At 41.5% G+C, this 24,428-nt stretch overlaps 1 protein-coding gene across 1 annotated transcript; it reads right to left on the bottom strand.

Moving 5' to 3' along the window:
- Nucleotides 1-5,969: 5,969 nt before the first annotated feature.
- On the bottom strand, nucleotides 5,970-6,977 carry LOC110900662 (extensin-1-like). Its single transcript, XM_022147543.1, has one exon. The coding sequence runs from the start codon at nucleotides 6,975-6,977 to the stop codon at nucleotides 5,970-5,972; it is 1,008 nt and encodes a 335-aa protein (XP_022003235.1).
- Nucleotides 6,978-24,428: the final 17,451 nt, after the last annotated feature.

Here is a 24,428-nt window from a genome sequence, read left to right as displayed (position 1 = left end):
TCAGAGGTGCAAAAGTTAACATGACGACATTCTCAAATCCTGACAATTGTTTTTAATAAATCCGATTTTATAACACTTTTCGTCTTGCTTGACACGTGTCGTTATTTTATTTAACACGAATTTTCGAGGTGTCACATCCTCACCCCCTTAAAATAAATCTCGACCCGAGATTTACTGGAATAAATAAGGGTACTTTTCTTTCATGGAGGATTCAACTTCCCACGTATACTCGGGACCTCTATGGGCATCCCATTTAACCTTCACAATAGGTACATGCTTCCTACGAAGCTTCTTTACCTGTCGATCCTCAATCGACAAAGGTTTTTCCACAAATTTTAAGCTCTCGTCTATATGCACATCTGTATGCGGTATTACCAGTGATTCATCCGCGAAGCACTTCTTCAGATTGCAGATGTGGAACACATTGTGAATTCCACTGAGCTCTTCAGGTAAGTTTAACTTATAGGCAACTGACCTGACACGTTCGATAACCTCGAAAGGTCCTATGTATCTCGGGCTTAGTTTGCCTTTCTTACCGAAACGCATCACCCCTTTCCAGGGTGATACTTTAAGTAACACCTTTTCACCCACTTCGAAGTGAAAATCTTTACTCTTTGGATCTGCGTAGCTTTTCTGCCTATCTTGGGCAGCTTTGAGACGGTCTCGAATCTGGACAATCTTGTCCGTTGTTTCGAAGACTATTTCTGGTCCTGATAATTGGACATCTCCAACTTCCGCCCAACAGACGGGCGATCTACACTTTCTACCGTATAATGCCTCGAAGGGCGCAACCTTAATGCTGGTTTGGTAGCTATTGTTGTAGGAGAATTCGATTAGCGGTAGGTTCTTATCCCAATTACTACCTAAATCGATCGCACATGCATGTAGCATGTCTTCCAGCGTTTGAATAGTACACTCACTCTGACCGTCAGTCTGAGGATGATATGCCGTACTAAAATTTAAACATGTGCCCAAGGATTGCTGGAAACTTTTCCAAAATGCGATGTGTATCTAGTATCTCTGTCAGAGATAATAGACACAGGTATTCCATGCAAGGCTATAATCTTATCAACGTATAACTGGGCCAACATGTCGGAGCTATAAGTCTCCTTGATGGGTAAGAAGTGTGCTGACTTAGTCAGTCTATCGACTATAACCCATATTGTGTCATTTCCTTTCCTTGTTTTGGGTAACTTGGTAATAAAATCCATAGTTACGCATTCCCACTTCCATTCGGGAAGTTCAGGCTGTTGTAGCAAGCCTGATGGTTTCTGATGCCCGGCTTTGACTTGCGTACAAGTCAAGCATTTGGCTACATAGGCGGCTACAGACTTTTTCAAGCCTATCCACCAATAATTTGCCTTTAGATCCTGGTACATCTTATCAGCTCCAGGATGGACCGAATATTTGGAACTATAGGCTTCCTGGAGGATAACATCACGAAGTCCTCCGTGGATTGGAACCCATATTCGTCCGTTTAATCTTAAAATCCCGTCTTTGCTAAGGTTAATCTTAAAATTCCGTCTTTGCTAAGGGTTAACTGTTCCTCAGTTACCCCTAACTTTTCATTTGGATAGTTAGCTTCCAACACAGCTTCCTTCTGTGCAGCTAATAATCTTTCCATCAAGTTGTTCCTCACCTCAATGCTTTTAGCATTGATTCGGATGGGTTTCACCCTTTCCTTACGACTCAAGGCATCGGCGACCACATTCGCCTTGCCGGGATGGTATTTGATTTCATAATCATAATCATTCAAGGTCTCCATCCAACGGCGTTACCTCATGTTTAATTCTTTCTGATTAAACAGATGATGGAGGCTCTTGTGATCGGAATAGATCACAAACTTGATTCCATAAAGGTAATGCCTCCACAATTTCAGTGCGAACACAACGGCACCCAATTCCAAATCATGGGTGGTGTAATTCTTTTCATGCACTTTTAACTGCCGTGATGCATAGGCAATAACCTTGCCTTTCTGCATAAGCACACACCCCATGCCGGTGTGTGAAGCATCGCAGTAAACTACGAATTCTTCAGTACCTTTTGGTAATGTCAGCACAGGAGCGTTGCTCAGCTTTTGCTTCAGAATATCAAAAGACTCTTGCTGTTTAGGGCCCCAAACGAACTTTTCTTTCTTCTTGGTTAGTGAAGTCAAGGGCGCAGCAATCCTTGAGAAATTTTCAATGAAGCGCCTATAATATCCTGCCAATCCCAGGAAACTACGAATCTCCGTAGGCGTCTTCGGCTCCTGCCAGTTCATAACAGCTTCAACTTTACGGGATCCACTTGGATACCATGCTCACTGAGCACATGTCCAAGGAATTGGACCTCCCGAAGCCAGAAATCACACTTTGAGAATTTGGCATAGAGTTTCTCATAATGCAGAAGTTTGAGTATACAGCGAAGGTGTCTCTCGTGATCCGCTTGGTTCTTGGAGTAAATGAGAATGTCGTCAATGAACACGATGACGAATTTATCTAAGTATGGCTTGCAAACGCGGTTCATGAGATCCATGAACGCAACCGGTGCATTAGTGAGCCCAAAAGGCATCACCAGGAACTCGTAATGACCATAATGAGTCCTAAATGAAGTTTTATGTACGTCTTCATCTCTGACCTTCAGCTGATGATAGCCTGACCTCAAATCAATCTTTGAAAAATAACTTGCCCCTTTTAATTGATCGAACAAGTCGTTGATCCTGGGCAAAGGATATCTATTCTTGATCGTGACCTTATTAAGCTCACGATAGTCGATGCATAGACGCATCGACCCATCCTTCTTCTTTACGAACAGCACTGGTGCTCCCCAAGGAGACGGACTAGGTCTGATGAAACCCTTGGCTAGTAATTCGTCTAGCTGTGTCCTTAATTCTTTCATCTCCGTTGGAGCCAACCTATAGGGTGCCCTGGCAATTGGTGCTGCTCCGGGGATGACATCAATCCTGAATTCCACTTGCCTATCTGGTGGTAAACCAGGTAGTTCTTCCGGGAAAACTTCTGGGAATTCAGAAATAACAGCGATATCTTCTATTTTTGGTTTGGGCTCATCAAGGATTACTTGTGCCATGTAGATGACACAACCCTTCTTTAAATATTTGGAAGCCTTGAGCATAGTCACCTGCTCAGGCAGCCCATACCGGGTATCTCCCTGAATGGTAAGTGATTCACCAGACGGAGTCTTTATTACTATCTGCTTTTTACTGCAGACAATTTAGGCCTGGTTGTGTGATAACCAGTCCATACCCAGTACTATGTCAAAACCGGCCAACTTAAAGGGAAGTAGGGTTAGAGGAAAAGAATGGTTTTTAATGGATATAAAACATTCATCTAACATAGTTGAGACGGTTTCCATGGTACCATCTCCTAGCTCTACCTCATAGTTTACGCTTAGGGTTTTGACAGGTAAGTTCAACAATTTACAAAACTTGTTATCTACGAAAGACTTATCTGCGCCTGAATCGAAAAGTACTATTGCAAAGACATTATTTACAAGGAAGGTACCTGTTATGACATTATCGTCTTGCACAGCCTCTTTCGCGTCCATTCTGAAGACTCTAGCATTAGTCTTCTTGGCCTCATCAGGCTTCTTGTTGTACTTAGGGCAGTTGGTTTTAATGTGCCCCTTTTCATTGCAACGGTAGCACGTTGCGTCTTTTATCTTCTTGCAATCAAGGGTTTTGTGGTCCGTGGACTTGCATATACCACAAGCATAGGTTTTTGACTGAGTCTGAGAGTTCGACTCAAGTCTGCATCTCCCAAAGTGATGTTTCTTGCAAACCTTACATTTGGGCTTTTCGCCAGAATGGTGTCCGTCTTTCTTCGACTCATACCCTTTCTTGGTGTCACCGTTCCCACGGTGTTTCTTGTTCGACCTACGCGAACTATCATCTTCGCGCTTTCTCTTCTCAATCTCCCTATTCCTCAGCGTTCTCAGCCTGACCGCGTCCAGAGTGAGGGATAGAGAAATGTCAACCACTGACCTAAAAGTAGTTGGCCGAGAGGCTTTTACGCTAGCCTTGATCTCAGGGGCTAAACCACTGATGAAACGAGCGATTCTTTTTGGTTCCGGGGTTACCAGATAGGGAACCAACCGAGACATAGTGTTGAAGCTCGTTAGGTAAGCTTGACAATCAAGGTTTGTCATCTGATAGAAAATCAGACTCTATCTTCTCCACCTCATGCTGAGGGCAGAAATTTTCCCTAATAAGGGCAACAAATTGATCCCACGATAGGTTGTACAATGGGATTTTCCCGGTGGCTTGAACCAGCGATCTCCACCATGCTAAAGCTTCACCCTTGAAGGACTGTGACACATACTTGACCACGTCTCTCTCAGCGCACCCGCTGATATCTACGACCGTATCCATCTCATCCAGCCACGTCATACAGTCAATGGCTCCTTTTTCCCCAGTGAAGTCTCGGGGGTTACATGAGACAAAGTATTTATAAGAACAACCTTTCTCACAGGGTCCTTGGTTCAGTATAACCTGCCGAGATGGAGCACTGTGGTTTGAGGAGTGTCGATCATCATCTTTCTTCGGGTCGTCCTTCTTGGACGGTGGCTTTGAGGGCTGTGTAGATAGGGTCCTACTACGAGTCCCACTATACTCTTCGTACTGCCTTTCCAAAGCCTTTGTTACCGCGTCGTCGACCAACGCTTTTAATTCAGCACCCGTTAAGGTAACCCGGGCGTTATCAATATTCTCCGCTGGATGGCTATTTATCTCGACTGAGTTAGCCATTTCAACTGAACTGTTGCAGAAAACAAGGACAAAAGTTTATGTGGAAGTTTATTATAGAGCTTCCCCTTTAGGGTAACTCAGTAACCATGGTAAACAGAGACCATATTTGGTTAATTTATTAATCGTATTTACATTAGGATTTCAATTAAAATTTTATCCTAATTATAACAATATCAATCTTTATTAGCACATAAGGCTTAGTCACATGAACAATTATAAGCCATGATTTCAGAGAATCGAGGCTTTTAAGGTTTGAACCTAGTTCATTACCTCTATCAGACAGGGAGTCACAGCTACCTCTGTCCTTTGGCTCGTATAGAAACGAGCAGGGCCCGTAGGCACGTATTACCATGTATGGTAAAGAGACGATCATCTTGATTGATGATTTAACCCACGATTCAGAGATCATTAGTTGGGTTTAGAATCTTTAGAAAGATTTTTATATGATAATAGAGCGTGTGATTTCTAATGAATCCCACATGCCTGGAATGTTAACATGTTTTCAGATGTTAACAGGGATTGGAATCTTTTAGACAGGTCTTACCATCATGGTCAGGTCTTTATAACGACACTCAGACTAGGTTTCACTCTTAAGATTCTTATTCAATAATTTGAGTAGGCAGATTATCTTTGAAAAGGAATAAATTTTTAATTTATTCATTTCATATTTAGTTTATTTATATACATAATGGTAAGCATGAAATTTACCAAAACAAACATTTCATTAATTTATAGATATTACACGCTGCCCTAAACGGGTCTTTTCAAATAACAAACTTACCCACGCAGGGGTTTAATAGCAAAACATGCCCACGCAGGGGCTTAATAACATAATAGTCTACGCAGGGACTTAACAACATAATAGTCTACGCAGGGACTTAACAACATAATAGTCCACGCAGGGACTTAATAACATAATAGTCCACGCAGGGACTTTCATAAATAAAATACCCTCACAGGGGTTGATAGGAAGATAGACCCACGCAGGGGTTAAAATAAACATACATGCCCACGCAGGGGCTCAAATGATACTAGGAAGGATTCAGTGGTCCTTCTTGCTCTTTCCTTTGATCAAGCTTGTCAATCCTTGGAAGAACGTTTGCCGTTCTCTTCGATCCCTGTGAAATTCCCGCTCTACATAGTCCAACCTTTGCAGAATTTCTTCATGCTCTGGTGGAGAGAACCTTGGTGGTTGCGATTGCGTTCGTATAATAGGTCTTGCAGGTATCTAGTACCCATGAGTTGGGTATCCTACTCCCCATGGATCTCCATAGGGTCCTTGGGTGCTGTAGTTAGCTGCTACCATGTACGGATCGGCTTCGGCATAGTTGTAGCTGGTGCGTGCTGGCTGCTCAAACGGGTTGTATGCCATGGAACCCGTGTATGCCGGAATTGGGTTATCAAAACCCATAGGCGTTGGTTGTGGTGCAACTGGGTGTGAAGGTCCACCCATTTGTGGATCTTCTTGATGTGGCGGGTAATGGCTGCCACTTGATTGGAGTGGAGAACTAAAATGAAAGTCTCCTGTTCGCGCAGACATACGCGCTCCGTTTCTCCTGCGCCTCGGTGGCTGCGGGGGTGCCGGCTGAACTGGTGGCGGAGGAGGTGGTGGCGTGACTGCCACGAACCTTGGATCCTCAGAGGGATCTTGTTGCTGATGTTGTTGCGGCTGAGGCGGTGAATGGCGAGGAGGTGTATAGTACCATTCGTGCCTGGTGAACATAGCTTGAAAGCTATCAGGACCTACGTAGGGTGATCCGTGGAAGGAAGATCCGTCAGATATCTCTATCGGGTGGTTTGGTGTACCACTGGCAGGCTCGATGGGGTCCGTATCCTCGTCCATGTCGTCCGCATGCTCTCCAGAGAAATGATCTTCTGGACCCAGTGGGTTAAAGTCCGCTGGTTCTTGTAGGAAGTTTGCCGGGTTGAACCGGCCCCTAAAAACTGGTATAGGGTCACCAAAAGAGTTGTGTGATAAGGATCGCTGTAATGGTATGTATGAAGGTTGAGGGTTGTTGTGCTCATAATCCGGTTTAGGTCCATAAGGGTTAGGAGGTGTTGAACTGTGTGAGACCGACCGTCTAGCTGGCTCAAAAAGGTTCCTCCTGTTCTGACCGGGATCGTCACTCTCCGTGGTAGATGGAGCTCGCACGTTCGAAGGTCTAGCTCCATTATGATTGGGGGCGGTGATTGGCCCCTTGCCCCTTCCCCTTCTCCTGAAGAATCTTGGCGGCATTTCTAGAATTCCTGTCAATATGGCATGAGATAATAAAACAGAATATATGCAAAATAAAGACAATACAATTTAGGTGGAATTTGTCCTATGTTGTAAGTCTAGACTCGAAGGTTTAGAATTATGCAATTGTGTAGCTGAGATTAAACACAATAGGCTAGTGTTTAATTCACTCAGTGTTGGCTCTGATACCAACCTGTCTGTAACACCTCGAAATTTTGTGTCCAATGATGTGTTAACACGTGTCGTTTGATTACACGTGGCGTCTATAATAAATAAAGGACCAATTTTGACAAACCTTGAAAGTATGTAAATTCGAGGGTTATAAATGTCAACAAGGGAAAATATACTGTATAGTATCCCTAAATAATGCTTGAACCTTTAAACGAATAAATTAAAGATCGTACGAAAACAAAACGCGGAAGAAAGTGAGAGATTACAAACTACAGGGGTTAACTGTGTCAACATGTTTAATAATACCTCTGAGTGACCCTTTAACGTCCCCAAGACTTTGTAACTGTATTATACACTCACTAAAATAATATATATAAATTTCGCGAAGTTTCGATATGAAACGAGAACGTTACGATCGAATTCGTAGAAGAAGGGTTAAAAGCGTCAATAGTGAAAGTTAAGACTTTCAGAATAATTAAAATAAATAAACCAGGGACTTAATAATGCGGGTAAATAACTCGAGGCCCCTATCGGTAAATAACTGAGGGCAAAACCGCAAAGTTACCCCTTCAAACCCGAAAGGTTAAGTAAATCATTTCAAAAGATTCGATACTTATTACAAAGATTTAGTAATCATGAGAAAAAGATTTAATTTTGACCCCTTACGGACCGCAAAGGCTAGGCCTTACGGACCGTAAGGGAGGTGCATGATTAAATCTGCCCGCCTATGGCTTACGGACCGCAAGGCCGAAGCCATACGGTCCGTAAGCAACGCCCAGCGACAGAAACTTGGCTGTTGGCTGTTATAAACGGCCAAACGCATAATAATGGGTCTTGCAGAAGTATGGGTGCCCCCTACTCGACCCATAACTCTCTAATACACCTGCCATTCATCCAAGGGCACTTGTAGAGTTGTGTGTAATGATCTTGAGCCATGACATTCACTATAAATAGCACCCTTGTGCTCATAACATTCATCACACTCAAAACTCACTTATCTGATCATTCCAAGAGCTCTAAAGCACTTCTCTGTGTTCATAAGTCTTCTCTTAAGCTTCTGTAAGTAATTCAACCTTTGTGGTTCCACATTTCCTTAGTAATTAGCTAAAAACCAAACCGTTGTAAATACGGTTTGACTTTAAAATAACTCAGTGATGGTTCAGTCTTATGACGAATCAAAAGTAGTTATAAGTTGGTATCAATGGAGGTAATAAACCCCTAAAAGGGTTCCCTCTGATCACCACTCTAACTATGTCCAATGTCGAGTCAAACGTGCGGTTAAAAAGTCAACAGAAAGCTATTTTAGCAATTTAAGCATAATCTGTAATGTATATGCTATGAAACCTGTTTTGACACTCATAAAATATGATATTAAGTATATAAACTTGTTTGCGCTCGTTTGAATCGATCATTTGCTATATTGAACCGGTTCGGAGCCGAATGTCGCAAAAGTTTGACTTTTGCTTTGACTTCAGTTCTGACCCGTTTTAGTGAGGTATAAATATGCCTTAGGACTCTCTTAGGACCAGGTCACATGTTGGCATAAACCTCTGTGATCGGTTCATGAGTTATCCTAGTCTTTTACGCTTTCCGTCAAATCGCCTAAAGGTTGACCGTAACGCCACTTTGAAAATAAAATGAGTATTTCGGACACGTGAATGGACCAAAACCTTGTTTATTAAATTATAAGCATGTCCTTAAAGTTTCACGTCAATCCGAGGGCTAGAATGAGAGTTATGCTAAAAGGCGCACTTTTAAGAAAGTTTAGTAATTAACGGCGCAATTAGCATAACGCCCATCTAACCTAAGTTTTCGTCACCAAAACTTTTACCCACTGTGGTAAAATAATATTTTGGGAATTTTAAAGATTTTTAATAATTTTTACCTTGCTCATAACCTGCGGTTATGGCTACGGTTCGGTAAATACCGAATATGCCCTTTTTGGCCAAAACGGGAGTTCTACAAGGTCTTTTGACCCGATTCCAGTTGCCACTGATTTTAAATAATAAATAAAGTATTTTAAACTTTATAAACTGTTCGGGAAACCCAGATTTCATGTAGAACCCGAAAAGCTCTTTAAAAGTCTTTAACATGACCGAAAAACCCCTACGGGGCGTATAAACAACTTAAACTCATTGTGGGCAATACGGAAGGTATCCTACTGATACCAAAATACTTTTAAGGCATATCGACTTAGGAAATAAGCGTAGGACTCTTACGGTTAACCGTTTCGCCTATTGCGCGCACGGTTCGGCTCACGGAACTAGTTTTCGTGCAATAGCCGATATGGGTCAAATTATATTATTTGAACCCCAAAATCCAGAGTATGAACTATAAACCCATATAATACAAGTCTCTGAACTTGTTGGGTACAAATCATACTCCATTCTCGGTTTTCGCGTTTTCGCGCGATTAAACCTTATCTACATATCGGAACCAACCGGTCTAGGCTACGGCCAATATAATGACCCGTTAGGATTCTAAGAGGTTAATTGAAACCTTCGTTCCAGATTAGGAAGCCCCAGTAAAAGCTATCAGTGATTTAATCTAATAAAGGACTATACTTGCAAAGGTAAATACTTTTGACTTATTTCCCCTATACGGGCTTGGGTTACGGTATATTAATACCGCTTGATTGAGCATTATGTGATTCCATCGCTTAGGTGGTTAATTGCTTTAGTATAATCGGCTCATTTAAACAGTTTTGTTTCTTACAAGCCTTTGGGGGGTTATTGACCGTTGTCCCGGATATCCTTGGCATCATTCTACGAAATGGCCACGACCATCGACATCCCGGTGTAGGCGTACACCCGGTATAAATTGTCGACATATAAAATTAAAAGACGTAGCCAATTGGTTTTTATACTACGGTTTTACGCAATGTGGTGTGTCAATCAATCTTTAACCCGGCACGACCCGGGCTACTGAACGCATAAAAGAACATGTAAAACGTTCACAAGATCATTATGAATTTTCCCAAGTTATAAAAGAGTTTGTGCCTTGTGCATTCAAATCAATTTAATAAACATTTTCAAATGAGTCAGTTGAATGTATTTACCAGTGTAAACTGACGTATTTTCCCCAAAAAGATTAAGTGCAGGTATCTAAACGTAAATTGGCTGGTATTAGCTTCCAAGCGTATTGATAAGTCTTGCAAGCTTGACGCCACATCTGAATGGACAATATTTTTATGATTTTGATCCTACTGTGGATATATTCAACTTCTGTAATACAATTGATGTTACAATCAGAGGTTGAAATCTATATTTATCTTTTAAGCTTCCGCTGTGCATCATATAATTGTGTGGTTTGACTATATTGTTGCCAACATCGTCACGGTAATCCCCCACCGGGCCCACCGGTGAAACACGTGGAAATCGGGGTGTGACAGGTTGGTATCAGAGCCAACGTTGAGTGAATTAAACACTATCCTTAAGTGTTTAATCTCAATGACACAATTGCACATACTTGAGTCTAGACAATAACTTAGGACAAAAATCGGATTCATACTCCTTTTTGTCTTTATTTTTCATTATGAAGTTTTAATAAGTTTTGGAGCAGGAAAATGCCACCTGTAATATTTCGAGGAAGAGGAAGGGGAAGAAGAGGAAGAGGAGAGATCGTGACTCATCACGATAACGAAGCTGGACCATCTGGTACCAGACATCCTTCAATGACAAGGAGCGAAGAACCACAACGAGGAAGAGACCTTGTCGAGCCAGCAAGGCATTCGACCTCTCACAGTTCGACGCCATCCTATCACAACTCTTTCGGACCTAATTCCGAAAATGATCCGAACAATCCTCAACCATCTTACATACCTCTATAGCGCTCGGTATCTTACCGTGCCTTTGGTGAACCTACCCCTTACTTCCGAGGTCAGTTCAATCCGGCTGACTACATACAAGAACCTTCAGGATTTGTTCCTCTAGGGCCACAAGACAACTTCTTGGAAGATCACATGGACGAAGATACGGACCCTACAGAACCAGCTCGTGGTACGCCCACGCACCCGATAGAGATCTCCGATGGATCTTCCTATCATGGTCCGCAGTACCAAGGCCCAGACAGCTTTATGGCCTTGTTTGACCGGCATGAGTGGTACAACACACCATCTCATCAGACATCGCAACAGCAACATGCACGGGATCCCTCCGAGGATCCACATTTCGTGGCAGTTACGCCACCACCACCAGAGCCACCGGCTCAACCAGTAATGCCAGATCCGCCAAGGCGAAGAAGATCAGGTGCACGGATATCTACCGGAGGAGGGAATTTCCACTTTGGCACCCCTCATCACTCAAGTGCCAGTCACTATCCGTCGCTGCCTGAAGAAGGGCCATCTAGCCCAGTACATGAAGCGAACTCCGCACCAGTTGCGCCGACATCGCCACCATTTGGGAATGATCAACCGTTACCTCCTTATGCAACGGCCTATAACCCGTTCGAGCCAACGTCGCAAGCTCACTACCACTACAATTATGAGCGCGACCCATATACGGTAGCGGCAAGGTATAACGCTCACTATCCCGATGGAAATAGAGGAATACCGGATTACTCAGCTCATGGGTATCCAGCACCACCAAGACCTCCAGTTCCTCAACCACAACCACGTTTTTCTCCCCCTGAGCAGGAGGAAATACTTCAACGACTAGATCGTGTGGAGAGAGAGTTTGAGGAGGAGAAAAAGAGCCACCGAGGTTTTCTCAAAGGTTTAGCAAGCCTACTAAAGGGCAAAAAGAAGAAGCGTGACCACTAACCGTAATGGTTATACTAAAGTAATTCCTACTTTAAAATAAGTCCCTACGTGGACATTTATCGTATTTTAGTCCTTACATGGACTTATCCATTAATCCTTACAAGGACACATGACATGTACTGGTCCCTGTTTGGACCTGTCTTTTATTTTAACCTTTATAAAGGTTTGTACTGTTTGAAGACCCGTTTAGGGCAATATGTGATTGTACTTGAATCTATGGAATGTATGTTATGAGTTTTGTTTTTAATATATAATAAATCAATCAAAACCATTCCTTTTACATTGATCTGCCTAAATAAAGAATCTTAAAGGGTGAAACCTAGCTTGGTGTCTTTTAAGATCCAGTCAAGATGGTACGACCTAATTAAAAAGATTCTGATTCCCTGTTAACCTCTGTACGCATGTTAACAATCATGGCAGATGTGATTCGTTAAAAATCACACACGTCATTCTTATACGATAATCCTTTAAGGATTTCAAAAACCCAACTAATTGATTTATAAATCATGGGTTAAATCATCAATAAAGATGATTATTTAAAGACATCCATTTGTGATGCAACATCCATTAGAGATGTAGTGCCTACGGGCCAATATAAATAAAACATCCATTAGTGATGTAGTGCCTACGGGCCAATATAAATAAAACATCCATTAGTGATGTAGTGCCTACGGGCCAATATAAATAAAACATCCATTAGTGATGTAGTGCTTACGGGCCATTATTATCAAAACATCCATTAGTGATGTAGTGCCTACGGGCCAATATAAATGAAACATCCATTAGTGATGTAGTGCCTACGGGCCATTATTATCAAAACATCCATTAGTGATGCAGTGCCTATGAGCCATAACAGTTGTCTTATAAAGACAAAGGACAGTGGTGGTCTATGACCCCCTGCCAAAAAGATATAAAAGAACTACGGTTCGAATCTCCACGCCTTTGATTCTCTGGAATCTCGGCAATTATTATAAAACATCCTCGTGATTAGGCTGTATGCCGCCAATACTATTATTATAGTTACAATAGGATATATTCAGATCCTAAAACTAAGTGAGTAATAAGTTAACCAGATATGGTCTCTGTTACCATGGTTAACAAATTGTCATAAAAGACAATCCTATAATATACTCCTAAATAAAATTTTGTTATCTTCTACAGCAGATTCAAGATTACAATGGCAGATCCTAACGGAGAAAACAGCCATACCGATGAAGATAACTACGACGAAGCGCCAATACAGTTGACGGGCGCACAGCTAAAGGCTCTGGTTGACAATGCTGTTCAGGCAGCACTTGATCATCAATGCACTGAGTCGCATAGCAAATCAGTAACAAAACCACTCTCCAAACCAAGGACACACTCCAAACCACCCTCACAGCCCAAGAAAGATGACGACAATCGCTCGTCTACTGAGCACAGTGTGCATCGCGAAAGATAATATACAGATGCATCCAATGCTAAGGGCTGCACTTACAAGTACTTCGTGTCTTGTAAGCCCCGTGAATTTACAGGGGAAAAAGGTGCTGTTGATTGCATCACCTGGCTAGACGAGATGGACACTATTGTGGACATCAGCGGGTGTGCAGAGAGGGACGTGGTGAAGTATGTGTCCCAGTCTTTTAAGGGCGAGGCCCTGGCATGGTGGAGGGCGTTGGTGCAGGCTTCCGGTAAGTCTACTTTGTACAAGATGACATGGGAGGAATTTATTGCTCTCATTAAGGAAAACTACTGCCCTCAGCATGAGGTTGAGAAGATCGAGGCCGACTTTGTGTCGCTGGTGATGACAAACCTAGACTGCCAGGCTTATTTGACGAGCTTCAATACGATGTCTCGCCTGGTTCCATACCTTGTAACACCAGAACCAAGAAGAATCGCCCGTTTCATTGGGGGATTAGAGCCTGCGATCAAGGCTAGTGTGAAAGCCTCCCGGCCGACGACTTTCAGGTCAGTTACCGACCTCTCCTTGTCTCTCACCTTAGACGCTGTCCGTCTGAGGACTCTAAGGAGCAAGGAGGCAGAGAAAAGAAAACGTGAGGATGATACCTCACGGCGGTCCGGAAAGAAACACCGCGGAGGCGGTGACAACAAGAAAGAGGGGCAAGCTGGTGAAAGACCCCACTGCAAGATCTGCAAGAGATACCATTCTGGGAAGTGCAGGTTTGCGTCAAACTCCCAGTCTCAATCAAAGACTCCTTCCTGTGGACTATGCAAGTCCAAGGATCATAAGACGGTGGAGTGTAAGAAGATAAAGGATGCAACCTGCTACGGTTGTAATGAAAAGGGGCACATCAAGAGTAACTGCCCTAAGTATGCCAAGAAGGCGGAAGATACGAAGAAGTCAAATGCGAGAGTCTTTCGCATGGATGCAAAGGAAGCGGTCCAGAACGACAATGTGCTTACAGGTACTTTTCTCGTAAATAATATATTTGCAAGAGTACTGTTCGATTCTGGCGCTGATAAATCCTTTGTAGACCAGAAATTTTGCCAACTACTAAATATGCCTATCAAAACCCTTGATATAAAATACGAAGTAGAGTTAGCAGACGGCACGACAGAAACCATCTCTACTGTTCTAGAAGGATGTGAAATGTCCATTAGGAACCATTCTTTTCCTTTAGCTCTGCTTCCTTTCAAATTAGCAGGTTTTGATATTGTTCTAGGCATGGACTGGTTATCTCGTAACCAGGCCCAAATCATTTGTGGCAAGAGGCAGATAGTTTTGAAGACTCCGAGTGGTGAATCGCTTACCATTCGAGGAGATACGCAATACGGGTTACCCGAAGACGTATCTATGCTCAAAGCTTCAAGATGTTTGAACAGAGGCTATGTAATTTACATGGCTCAAGTGATCATTGAAGAACCGAAGCCGAAGATCGAAGATCTTCCCGTCATTTCTGAATACCCCGAGGTTTTCCCTGAAGAACTACCTGGCTTACCACCAGATAGACAAGTGGAGTTCAGAATCGACATTATTCCTGGAGCGGCTCCTATAGCAAGAGCACCTTACAGGCTAGCTCCAACAGAAATGAAAGAGCTGAGAACCCAGTTGGATGAACTACTGGCGAAAGGTTTTATCAGACCTAGTTCATCTCCCTGGGGAGCACCAGTCCTTTTTGTAAAGAAGAAGGATGGGTCGATGCGTTTGTGCATCGATTATCGAGAGCTAAACAAAGTTACCATAAAGAATAGATATCCTTTACCAAGGATAGACGATCTATTCGACCAGCTGCAAGGAGCTAACTACTTCTCGAAGATCGACTTAAGGTCGGGCTATCATCAATTAAGAGTCAGAGATGAAAATGTACACAAGACTGCATTTAGGACTCGTTATGGTCATTACGAGTTCCTAGTGATGCCTTTTGGGCTCACAAATGCACCGGCTGCGTTCATGGATCTCATGAATCGCGTCTGCAAGCCGTATTTGGACAAATTCGTCATAGTCTTCATTGACGATATTCTTATATATTCCAAAAGTCAAGATGACCACGAGAAGCATCTTCGTTGCATTCTTGAATTACTACAACGTGAGAAACTCTACGCCAAATTCTCGAAATGCGAATTCTGGCTAAGAGAGGTTCAGTTTTTGGGTCACGTTGTAAGTGAGCGTGGTATCCAGGTGGATCCCGCTAAGGTAGAGGCAGTCATGAACTGGCAAGAGCCAAGACGCCTACCGAGATACGTAGTTTCCTGGGACTGGCAGGATACTACCGAAGGTTCATTGAGAATTTTTCGAGGATTGTTGCGCCCTTGACTTCCTTGACCAAGAAGAAAGAAAAGTTCATTTGGGGCCCAAAGCAGCAAGAGTCCTTCGAAGTCCTGAAGCAGAAGCTAAGCAACGCTCCTGTGTTGACATTACCGGAAGGTATTGATGAGTTCGTAGTTTACTGCGACGCATCACACACAGGCATGGGATGTGTGCTTATGCAGAAGGGCAAGGTGATTGCCTATGCTTCAAGGCAATTAAAGGTGCATGAAAAGAATTACACCACCCATGATTTGGAGTTGGGTGCCGTTGTATTTGCACTAAAGTTATGGAGGCACTACCTTTATGGTATAAAATTTGTGATTTATTCAGATCACAAGAGCCTTTAGCACCTGTTCAACCAGAAGGAGTTGAACATGAGGCAACGCCGTTGGATGGAAACCCTGAATGATTATGATTGTGAGATCAGGTACCATCCCGGCAAGGCGAATGTAGTCGCCGATGCCTTAAGCAGAAAGGAAAGGGTAAAACCCATCCGAATCAATGCCAAGAGCATTGAGGTCAAGAATAATTTAATTGAAAGGATTTTAGCTGCACAGCGAGAGGCTGTGTTGGAAGCTAATTATCCTAATGAAAAGCTAGGAGTAACTGAGGAGCAGTTGACTCTTAGCAAGGATGGAATCCTTAGACTGAATGGACGTATATGGGTTCCCATTTATGGAGGACTACGAGATGTTGTTCTCCAGGAGGCCCATAGTTCTAAATATTCTGTCCATCCTGGTGCCGATAAAATGTACCAAGATTTAAAGGCAAATTATTGGTGGATAGGCTTGAAAAAGTCTGTAGCCGCCCATGTAGCAAAGTGCTTGACTTGTGCTCAAGTCAAAGCCGAGCACCAAAAGCCGTCTGGCTTGCTACAACAGCCTGAGCTTCCCGAGTGGAAGTGGGAATGTGTAACTATGGACTTCATAACCAAGTTACCCAAAACCAGGAAAGGAAATGATACAATATGGGTCATAGTCGATAGACTGACAAAATCAGCTCATTTTCTACCCATCAAGGAGACATACAGCTCCGATATGTTAGCCCAACTTTATGTTGATAAGATTGTAGCCTTACACGGCATACCTGTGTCTATTATCTCCGACAGGGATACTAGATACACGTCACATTTCTGGAAGAGTTTCCAGCAATCTTTGGGCACGCGTTTAAATTTCAGTACGGCTTACCATCCACAGACTGACGGTTAAAGTGAGCGTACTATCCAAACGCTAGAAGACATGCTTCGTGCATGTGCGATCGATTTAGGTGGTAACTGGGATAAGAACCTACCCCTAATCGAATTCTCCTACAATAATAGCTACCACACCAGCATAAAGGCTGCGCCTTTCGAGGCATTATACGGTAGGAAATGTAGATCGCCAGTTTGTTGGGCGGAAGTAGGAGAGGTCCAATTATCAGGACCAGAGATTGTTTTCCAGACAACGGACAAGATTGTCCAGATCCGGGAACGTCTCAAGGCTGCCAGAGATAGGCAGAAAAGTTACGCTGATCCGAAGCGTAAAGATTTTCACTTCGAAGTGGGTGAAAAGGTATTGTTGAAAGTATCACCTTGGAAGGGGGTGATGCGTTTCGGCAAAAAGGGCAAGCTGAGTCCGCGATACATAGGACCTTTTGAGGTCATTGAACGTGTCGGATCGGTTGCCTATAAATTGAACTTGCCTGAAGAGCTCAATGGAATTCACAATGTGTTCCACATCTGCAATCTCAAGAAGTGCTTCGCCGATGAATCATTGGTGATTCCACACACAGATGTGCATATAGATGAGAGCTTAAAGTTCATAGAAAAACCTTTGTCGATTGAGGATCGACAGGTGAAGAAGCTTCGCAGAAAACACGTGCCAATTGTAAAGGTCAAATGGGATGCTCGTAGAGGTCCTGAATATACGTGGGAAGTCGAAGAAACGATGGAAGAAAAGTACCCCTATTTATTTGAGTAAATCTCGGGTCGAGATTTATTTTAAGGGGGTGAGGATGTAACACCTCGAAATTTTGTGTCCAATGATGTGTTAACACGTGTCGTTTGATTACACGTGGCGTCTATAATAAATAAAGGACCAATTTTGACAAACCTTGAAAGTATGTAAATTCGAGGTTTATAAATGTCAACAAGGGAAAATATACTGTATAGTATCCCTAAATAATGCTTGAACCTTTAAACGAATAAATTAAAGATCGTACGAAAACAAAACGCGGAAGAAAGTGAGAGATTACAAACTACAGGGGTTAACTGTGTCAACATGTTTAATAATACCTCTGAATGACCCTTTAACGTCCCCAAGACTTTGTAACTGTATTATACACTCACTAAAATAATATATATATATAAATTTCGCGAAGTTTCGATATGAAACGAGAACGTTACGATCGAATTCGTAGAAGAAGGGTTAAAAGCGTCAATAGTGAAAGTTAAGACTTTCAGAATAATTAAAATAAATAAACCAGGGACTTAATAATGCGGGTAAATAACTCGAGGCCCCTATCGGTAAATAACTGAGGGCCAAACCGCAAAGTTACCCCTTCAAACCCGAAAGGTTAAGTAAATCATTTCAAAAGATTCGATACTTATTACAAAGATTTAGTAATCATGAGAAAAAGATTTAATTTTGACCCCTTACGGACCGCAAAGGCTAGGCCTTACGGACCGTAAGGGAGGTGCATGATTAAATCTGCCCGCCTATGGCTTACGGACCGCAAGGCCGAAGCCATACGGTCCGTAAGCAACGCCCAGCGACAGAAACTTGGCTGTTGGCTGTTATAAACGGCCAAACGCATAATAATGGGTCTTGCAGAAGTATGGGTGCCCCCTACTCGACCCATAACTCTCTAATACACCTGCCATTCATCCAAGGGCACTTGTAGAGTTGTGTGTAATGATCTTGAGCCATGACATTCACTATAAATAGCACCCTTGTGCTCATAACATTCATCACACTCAAAACTCACTTATCTGATCATTCCAAGAGCTCTAAAGCACTTCTCTGTGTTCATAAGTCTTCTCTTAAGCTTCTGTAAGTAATTCAACCTTTGTGGTTCCACATTTCCTTAGTAATTAGCTAAAAACCAAACCGTCGTAAATACGGTTTGACTTTAAAATAACTCAGTGATGGTTCAGTCTTATGACGAATCAAAAGTAGTTATAAGTTGGTATCAATGGAGGTAATAAACCCCTAAAAGGGTTCCCTCTGATCACCACTCTAACTATGTCCAATGTCGAGTCAAACGTGCGGTTAAAAAGTCAACAGAAAGCTATTTTAGCAATTTAAGCATAATCTGTAATGTATATGCTATGAAACCTGTTTTGACACTCATAAAATATGATATTAAGTATATAAACTTGTTTGCGCTCGTTTGAATCGATCATTTGCTATATTGAACCGGTTCGGAGCCGAATGTCGCAAAAGTTTGACTTTTGCTTTGACTTCAGTTCTGACCTGTTTTAGTGACGTATAAATATGCCTTAGGACTCTCTTAGGACCAGGTCACATGTTGGCATAAACCTCTGTGATCGGTTCATGAGTTATCCTAGTCTTTTACGCTTTCCGTCAACTCGCCTAAAGGTTGACCGTAACGCCACTTTGAAAATAAAATGAGTATTTCGGACACGTGAACGGACCAAAACCTTGTTTATTAAATTATAAGCATGTCCTTAAAGTTTCACGTCAATCCGAGGGCTAGAATGAGAGTTATGCTAAAAGGCGCACTTTTAAGAAAGTTTAGTAATTAACGGCGCAATTAGCATAACGCCCATCTAACCTAAGTTTTCGTCACCAAAACTTTTACCCACTGTGGTAGAATAATATTTTGGGAATTTTAAAGATTTTTAATAATTTTTACCTTGCTCATAACCTGCGGTTATGGCTACGGTTCGGTAAATACCGAATATGCCCTTTTTGGCCAAAACGGGAGTTCTACAAGGTCTTTTGACCCGATTCCAGTTGCCACTGATTTTAAATAATAAATAAAGTATTTTAAACTTTATAAACTGTTCAGGAAACCCAGATTTCCTGTAGAACCCGAAAAGCTCTTTAAAAGTCTTTAAAATGACCGAAAAACCCCTACGGGGCGTATAAACAACTTAAACTCATTGTGGGCAATACGGAAGGTATCCTACTGATACCAAAATACTTTTAAGGCATATCGACTTAGGAAATAAGCGTAGGACTCTTACGGTTAACCGTTTCGCCTATTGCGCGCACGGTTCGGCTCACGGAATTAGTTTTCGTGCAATAGCCGATATGGGTCAAATTATATTATTTGAACCCCAAAATCCAGAGTATGAACTATAAACCCATATAATACAAGTCTCTGAACTTGTTGGGTACAAATCATACTCCATTCTCGGTTTTCGCGTTTTCGCGCGATTAAACCTTATCTACATATCGGAACCAACCGGTCTAGGCTACGGCCAATATAATGACCCGTTAGGATTCTAAGAGGTTAATTGAAACCTTCGTTCCAGATTAGGAAGCCCCAGTAAAAGCTATCAGTGATTTAATCTAATAAAGGACTATACTTGCAAAGGTAAATACTTTTGACTTATTTCCCCTATACGGGCTTGGGTTACGGTATATTAATACCGCTTGATTGAGCATTATATGATTCCATCGCTTAGGTGGTTAATTGCTTTAGTATAATCGGCTCATTTAAACAGTTTTGTTTCTTACAAGCCTTTGGGGGGTTATTGACCGTTGTCCCGGATATCCTTGGCATCATTCTACGAAATGGCCACGACCATCGACATCCCGGTGTAGGCGTACACCCGGTATAAATTGTCGACATATAAAATTAAAAGACGTAGCCAATTGGTTTTTATACTACGGTTTTACGCAATGTGGTGTGTCAATCAATCTTTAACCCGGCACGACCCGGGCTACTGAACGCATAAAAGAACATGTAAAACGTTCACAAGATCATTATGAATTTTCCCAAGTTATAAAAGAGTTTGTGCCTTGTGCATTCAAATCAATTTAATAAACATTTTCAAATGAGTCAGTTGAATGTATTTACCAGTGTAAACTGACGTATTTTCCCCAAAAAGATTAAGTGCAGGTATCTAAACGTAAATTGGCTGGTATTAGCTTCCAAGCGTATTGATAAGTCTCGCAAGCTTGACGCCACATCTGAATGGACAATATTTTTATGATTTTGATCCTACTGTGGATATATTCAACTTCTGTAATACAATTGATGTTACAATCAGAGGTTGAAATCTATATTTATCTTTTAAGCTTCCGCTGTGCATCATATAATTGTGTGGTTTGACTATATTGTTGCCAACATCGTCACGGTAATCCCCCACCGGGCCCACCGGTGAAACACATGGAAATCGGGGTGTGACACTGTCACACCCCGATTTCCACGTGTCACCGGTGGGCCCGGTGGGGGAGTATTGTGACGTGGTTGGCAACGTAATAGTCAAACAACACAATATTTAATATGCACAGCGGAAGCAAATTTAAAACATAACACAACCGAATTTAATTATTGTAATATCATGTATCACAATGTTCGGATGTTTATCCACAGAACGGATCGAAATAGAATATAAACAATGGTTCAACAGACTCCAGGCATCCTAAGCTTGCGAGACTTTTTATTGATGCTAAGGAGACAATCCAGCCAATTTCGTTTAGTACCTGCATTCAGTCTTTTTGGGAACATACGTCAGTTTACACTGGTAAATACAATCAACTGACTCATTTTGGAAAATGATTGAAAATTTATTTAGATGCACGTGGCATAAACATTTTTATTTTAACTTGGGAGAATTACTTAATATTATAATCTTGTGAACGAATTACATGATACTTGTGCGTTCAGTATCCCGGATCTTGTCTGGGTTAAAGATCAATGGACACACCATTTCATAGAGTTATACACTGACAGGTGTACGCCTACACCCCGTGCTCAGGTCGTGGCCATCTCGTAAGATGATGCCAAGGATATCCGGGACATGGTCATTAACCCCCCAAAGGCTTTAAGTAACAAGACTGTTTAAACGAGCTGATCAAATTTATTCAACTACCCACCTAAGTGATGGAGAATTTGATGCTCGATCAAGCGGTATGCTATATACCGTAACCCAAGCCCGTATAGGGAAAATAAGTTAAAAGTATTTACCTGAGTAAGTATTAATCACAATAAGCGAAATGCACGTAGCTTTTACTGGTCCTCCTAATCTGGAACGAAGGTTTATAATAACCTATTAGAATTCCAACGGGTCTTTTATTAAGCTTAAGCTTAGACCGGCTAGTTTCAAGATACGGTTCGTACGCACGATTAAGCGAAGATCGGATAGAATGTGATTCAGGCCCCACAAGTTTGAAGACTTGCTTAATATGGGTTTATTATTCACATTCTGGATTTTGAGATAAAACCGTTAAGGTTTGACCCGTTCCGGTTAATTTATGTAAACTTGTTACATAAATCGAACCGTACGCGTAATAAGCGTGACGGGTAGTCATGAGAGCTATATACAGGTTTCCTAAGTTAATTATGTCTCAAATATGTTGTGACATCAATAAGGTGTCTTCCATTATGCCCGAACGTGTTTAAATACAAACTAGGCCCCGTAGGGGTATTTTGGTGATTTCACATAAGCCGAAAAGCTCAAAACTGAAGTCTGAGTTTATCCACCTTTGCTTACTGTTAAAATATTATAATTTGCCTCTTATATCAGTAGGTATCAACCCGGGTATGTCCAATATGATCTTAATACATACTATGCGTTAAAAACGCTAATTAAGGCGATTAAAGGCCATTTCCGGGTTCGATACTTAAATCTAATATTTTTATATTTCCAGAAGGCTTAAAATAATTTATTTATCACATGTGATCAGTAGCAAAAGGTTTGGAGTCATTTAGATATGTAAATCTCATTTTATGGCCCGTAAGGGCAAAACCGACATTCACCGAATGAAGCCTACGACTATGAGTTATGCTCGGCCTAAAATTAAATAAAAATCTTTAAAAATCCTAAAATAATATATTACATCAGTGGGTAAAAGTTTTGATATCAAAAAGTATGTTTAACTAGGCTATATGCTAATTACGCCATTTTATTAGCATAAAGCGTTGATTTTGCAATAATGAGCATAACCCTCTTAATCTACAAGTCAAACTGATGTAAAACTTTGCATACAAGTCTATATATCAGTAACTAAGGTTTCTACACTTTTACATTTTCATAATTCACGTTTTAAGGTAATAAGGGCATAACGGTCAACATATGAGCAATTAACGGAAACATGCATATTAATTGGATAACTAATGAACCAAGGTGTATAATTATAGAGGGTTGTTCTAACATATAACCTAGTCCAATTAAAGCTCCGAGGCATTTCTAAAACATGCCTAAACGGGTCAGAACTGAAAGTCAAAGTGAAAGTCAACTATGTGACTTCCGGTTCCAAACCGGGTCTAAACAGGAAATTGTCGGGTTGAACATGTTTAGACACGTTCTTACACTTATTACTAAGTTATAACAATGATCCAACAGGTTGTATATGATCTACATTGTCAATTATGCATAAATGGCATTTTAGACTTCCCGTTGACTTTTTAAGTAAAGGTTTGACCCGACTTTTGACCTGGTTAGAGTGATGATTAGGGGAAACCCTTTTGAGGTTTTATTACCCACATAAATACCATCTTATATCTACTTTTGATTCGAGAATTGACTGAACCATTATTGACTAATCTTTGAAGTCAAATCGTAATTACGACGGTTTGACTTTTAGCTAATAACTAAGCTAAAACTTAATTAGAAGGGGTCAAGCATACTTACTAGTGTTTAATGGTTGATTGCGAAGCTTGGGGTCTTCTTGGAAGCTCTACACTTGATCAGAAATGTGTTGAGGCAAGAATGATCAAAAGTGGTAACATGTGGGTCTTTATATAGTGATCAAGACACCACAATATGTTGACATCTTAGTCTAGCACCCATCCACAACTGATCAACACCTTTCCTAGTGCTTAGGGGTTGCTTAGGGGTCATCCACATAAGAGAAAAACCGGCTAAATGGGTCAAATTCGCACATAACAGGCTGCAGCAAGTTTTCTGGTTTCTGGCACTCGCTTACGGACCGTAAGCTCCCCTTTACGGTCCGTAAGCCTGTCATCAGGCATGAAATTTTGTTGTTCTTTGATATCTTGAAAGGGTAACTTGTGTATTCGAATTTGGGACATGTTTTTACCAGATTGGGGCCTCTATAATGTGTCTTAATAGTTACCTACACTACCCTTATGCTATGCTTGCTTGGATCTATCTCAAAAGTACCGAAAATTAAGGGTTACCGTAGGAATTTCATTGTAGGAATCCACCAATTGAATCATGAATCATTCATTGCTATAATTCACTGATCTTGAACATATACTAGATGTTTTTAATATGATTTGAGTCTTGGGATTCATAATGAGGTCGTTCGGAGGTGCAAAAGTTAACATGACGACATTCTCAAATCCTGACAATTGTTTTTAATAAATCCGAGTTTATAACGCTTTTCGTCTTGATTGACACGTGTCGTTATTTTATTTAACACGAATTTTCGAGGTGTCACAGTGCGAGCCAGTGTGGGCTGGGTGTTTTGTTTGATTATTGGCACTTTTGGTCCTTGTACTCTCATATATGAATGTTTTAAGGCGTTTTAAGGTATTTTAAGCATAAAGAACAAAGTGTAGGGGTATGTAATGTAATTAAAGCATAAAATAAATACAAAACGAGTATGAGTAAGTATGGATGTCAAGAATAAGT

This window comes from Helianthus annuus, chromosome 13, assembly GCF_002127325.2.
Source record: "Helianthus annuus cultivar XRQ/B chromosome 13, HanXRQr2.0-SUNRISE, whole genome shotgun sequence".
NCBI classification, from domain to species: domain Eukaryota; kingdom Viridiplantae; phylum Streptophyta; class Magnoliopsida; order Asterales; family Asteraceae; genus Helianthus; species Helianthus annuus.
The sequence above is the reverse complement of the archived record's forward strand: the minus strand, read 5'-3'. Positions and strand labels throughout refer to the sequence as shown.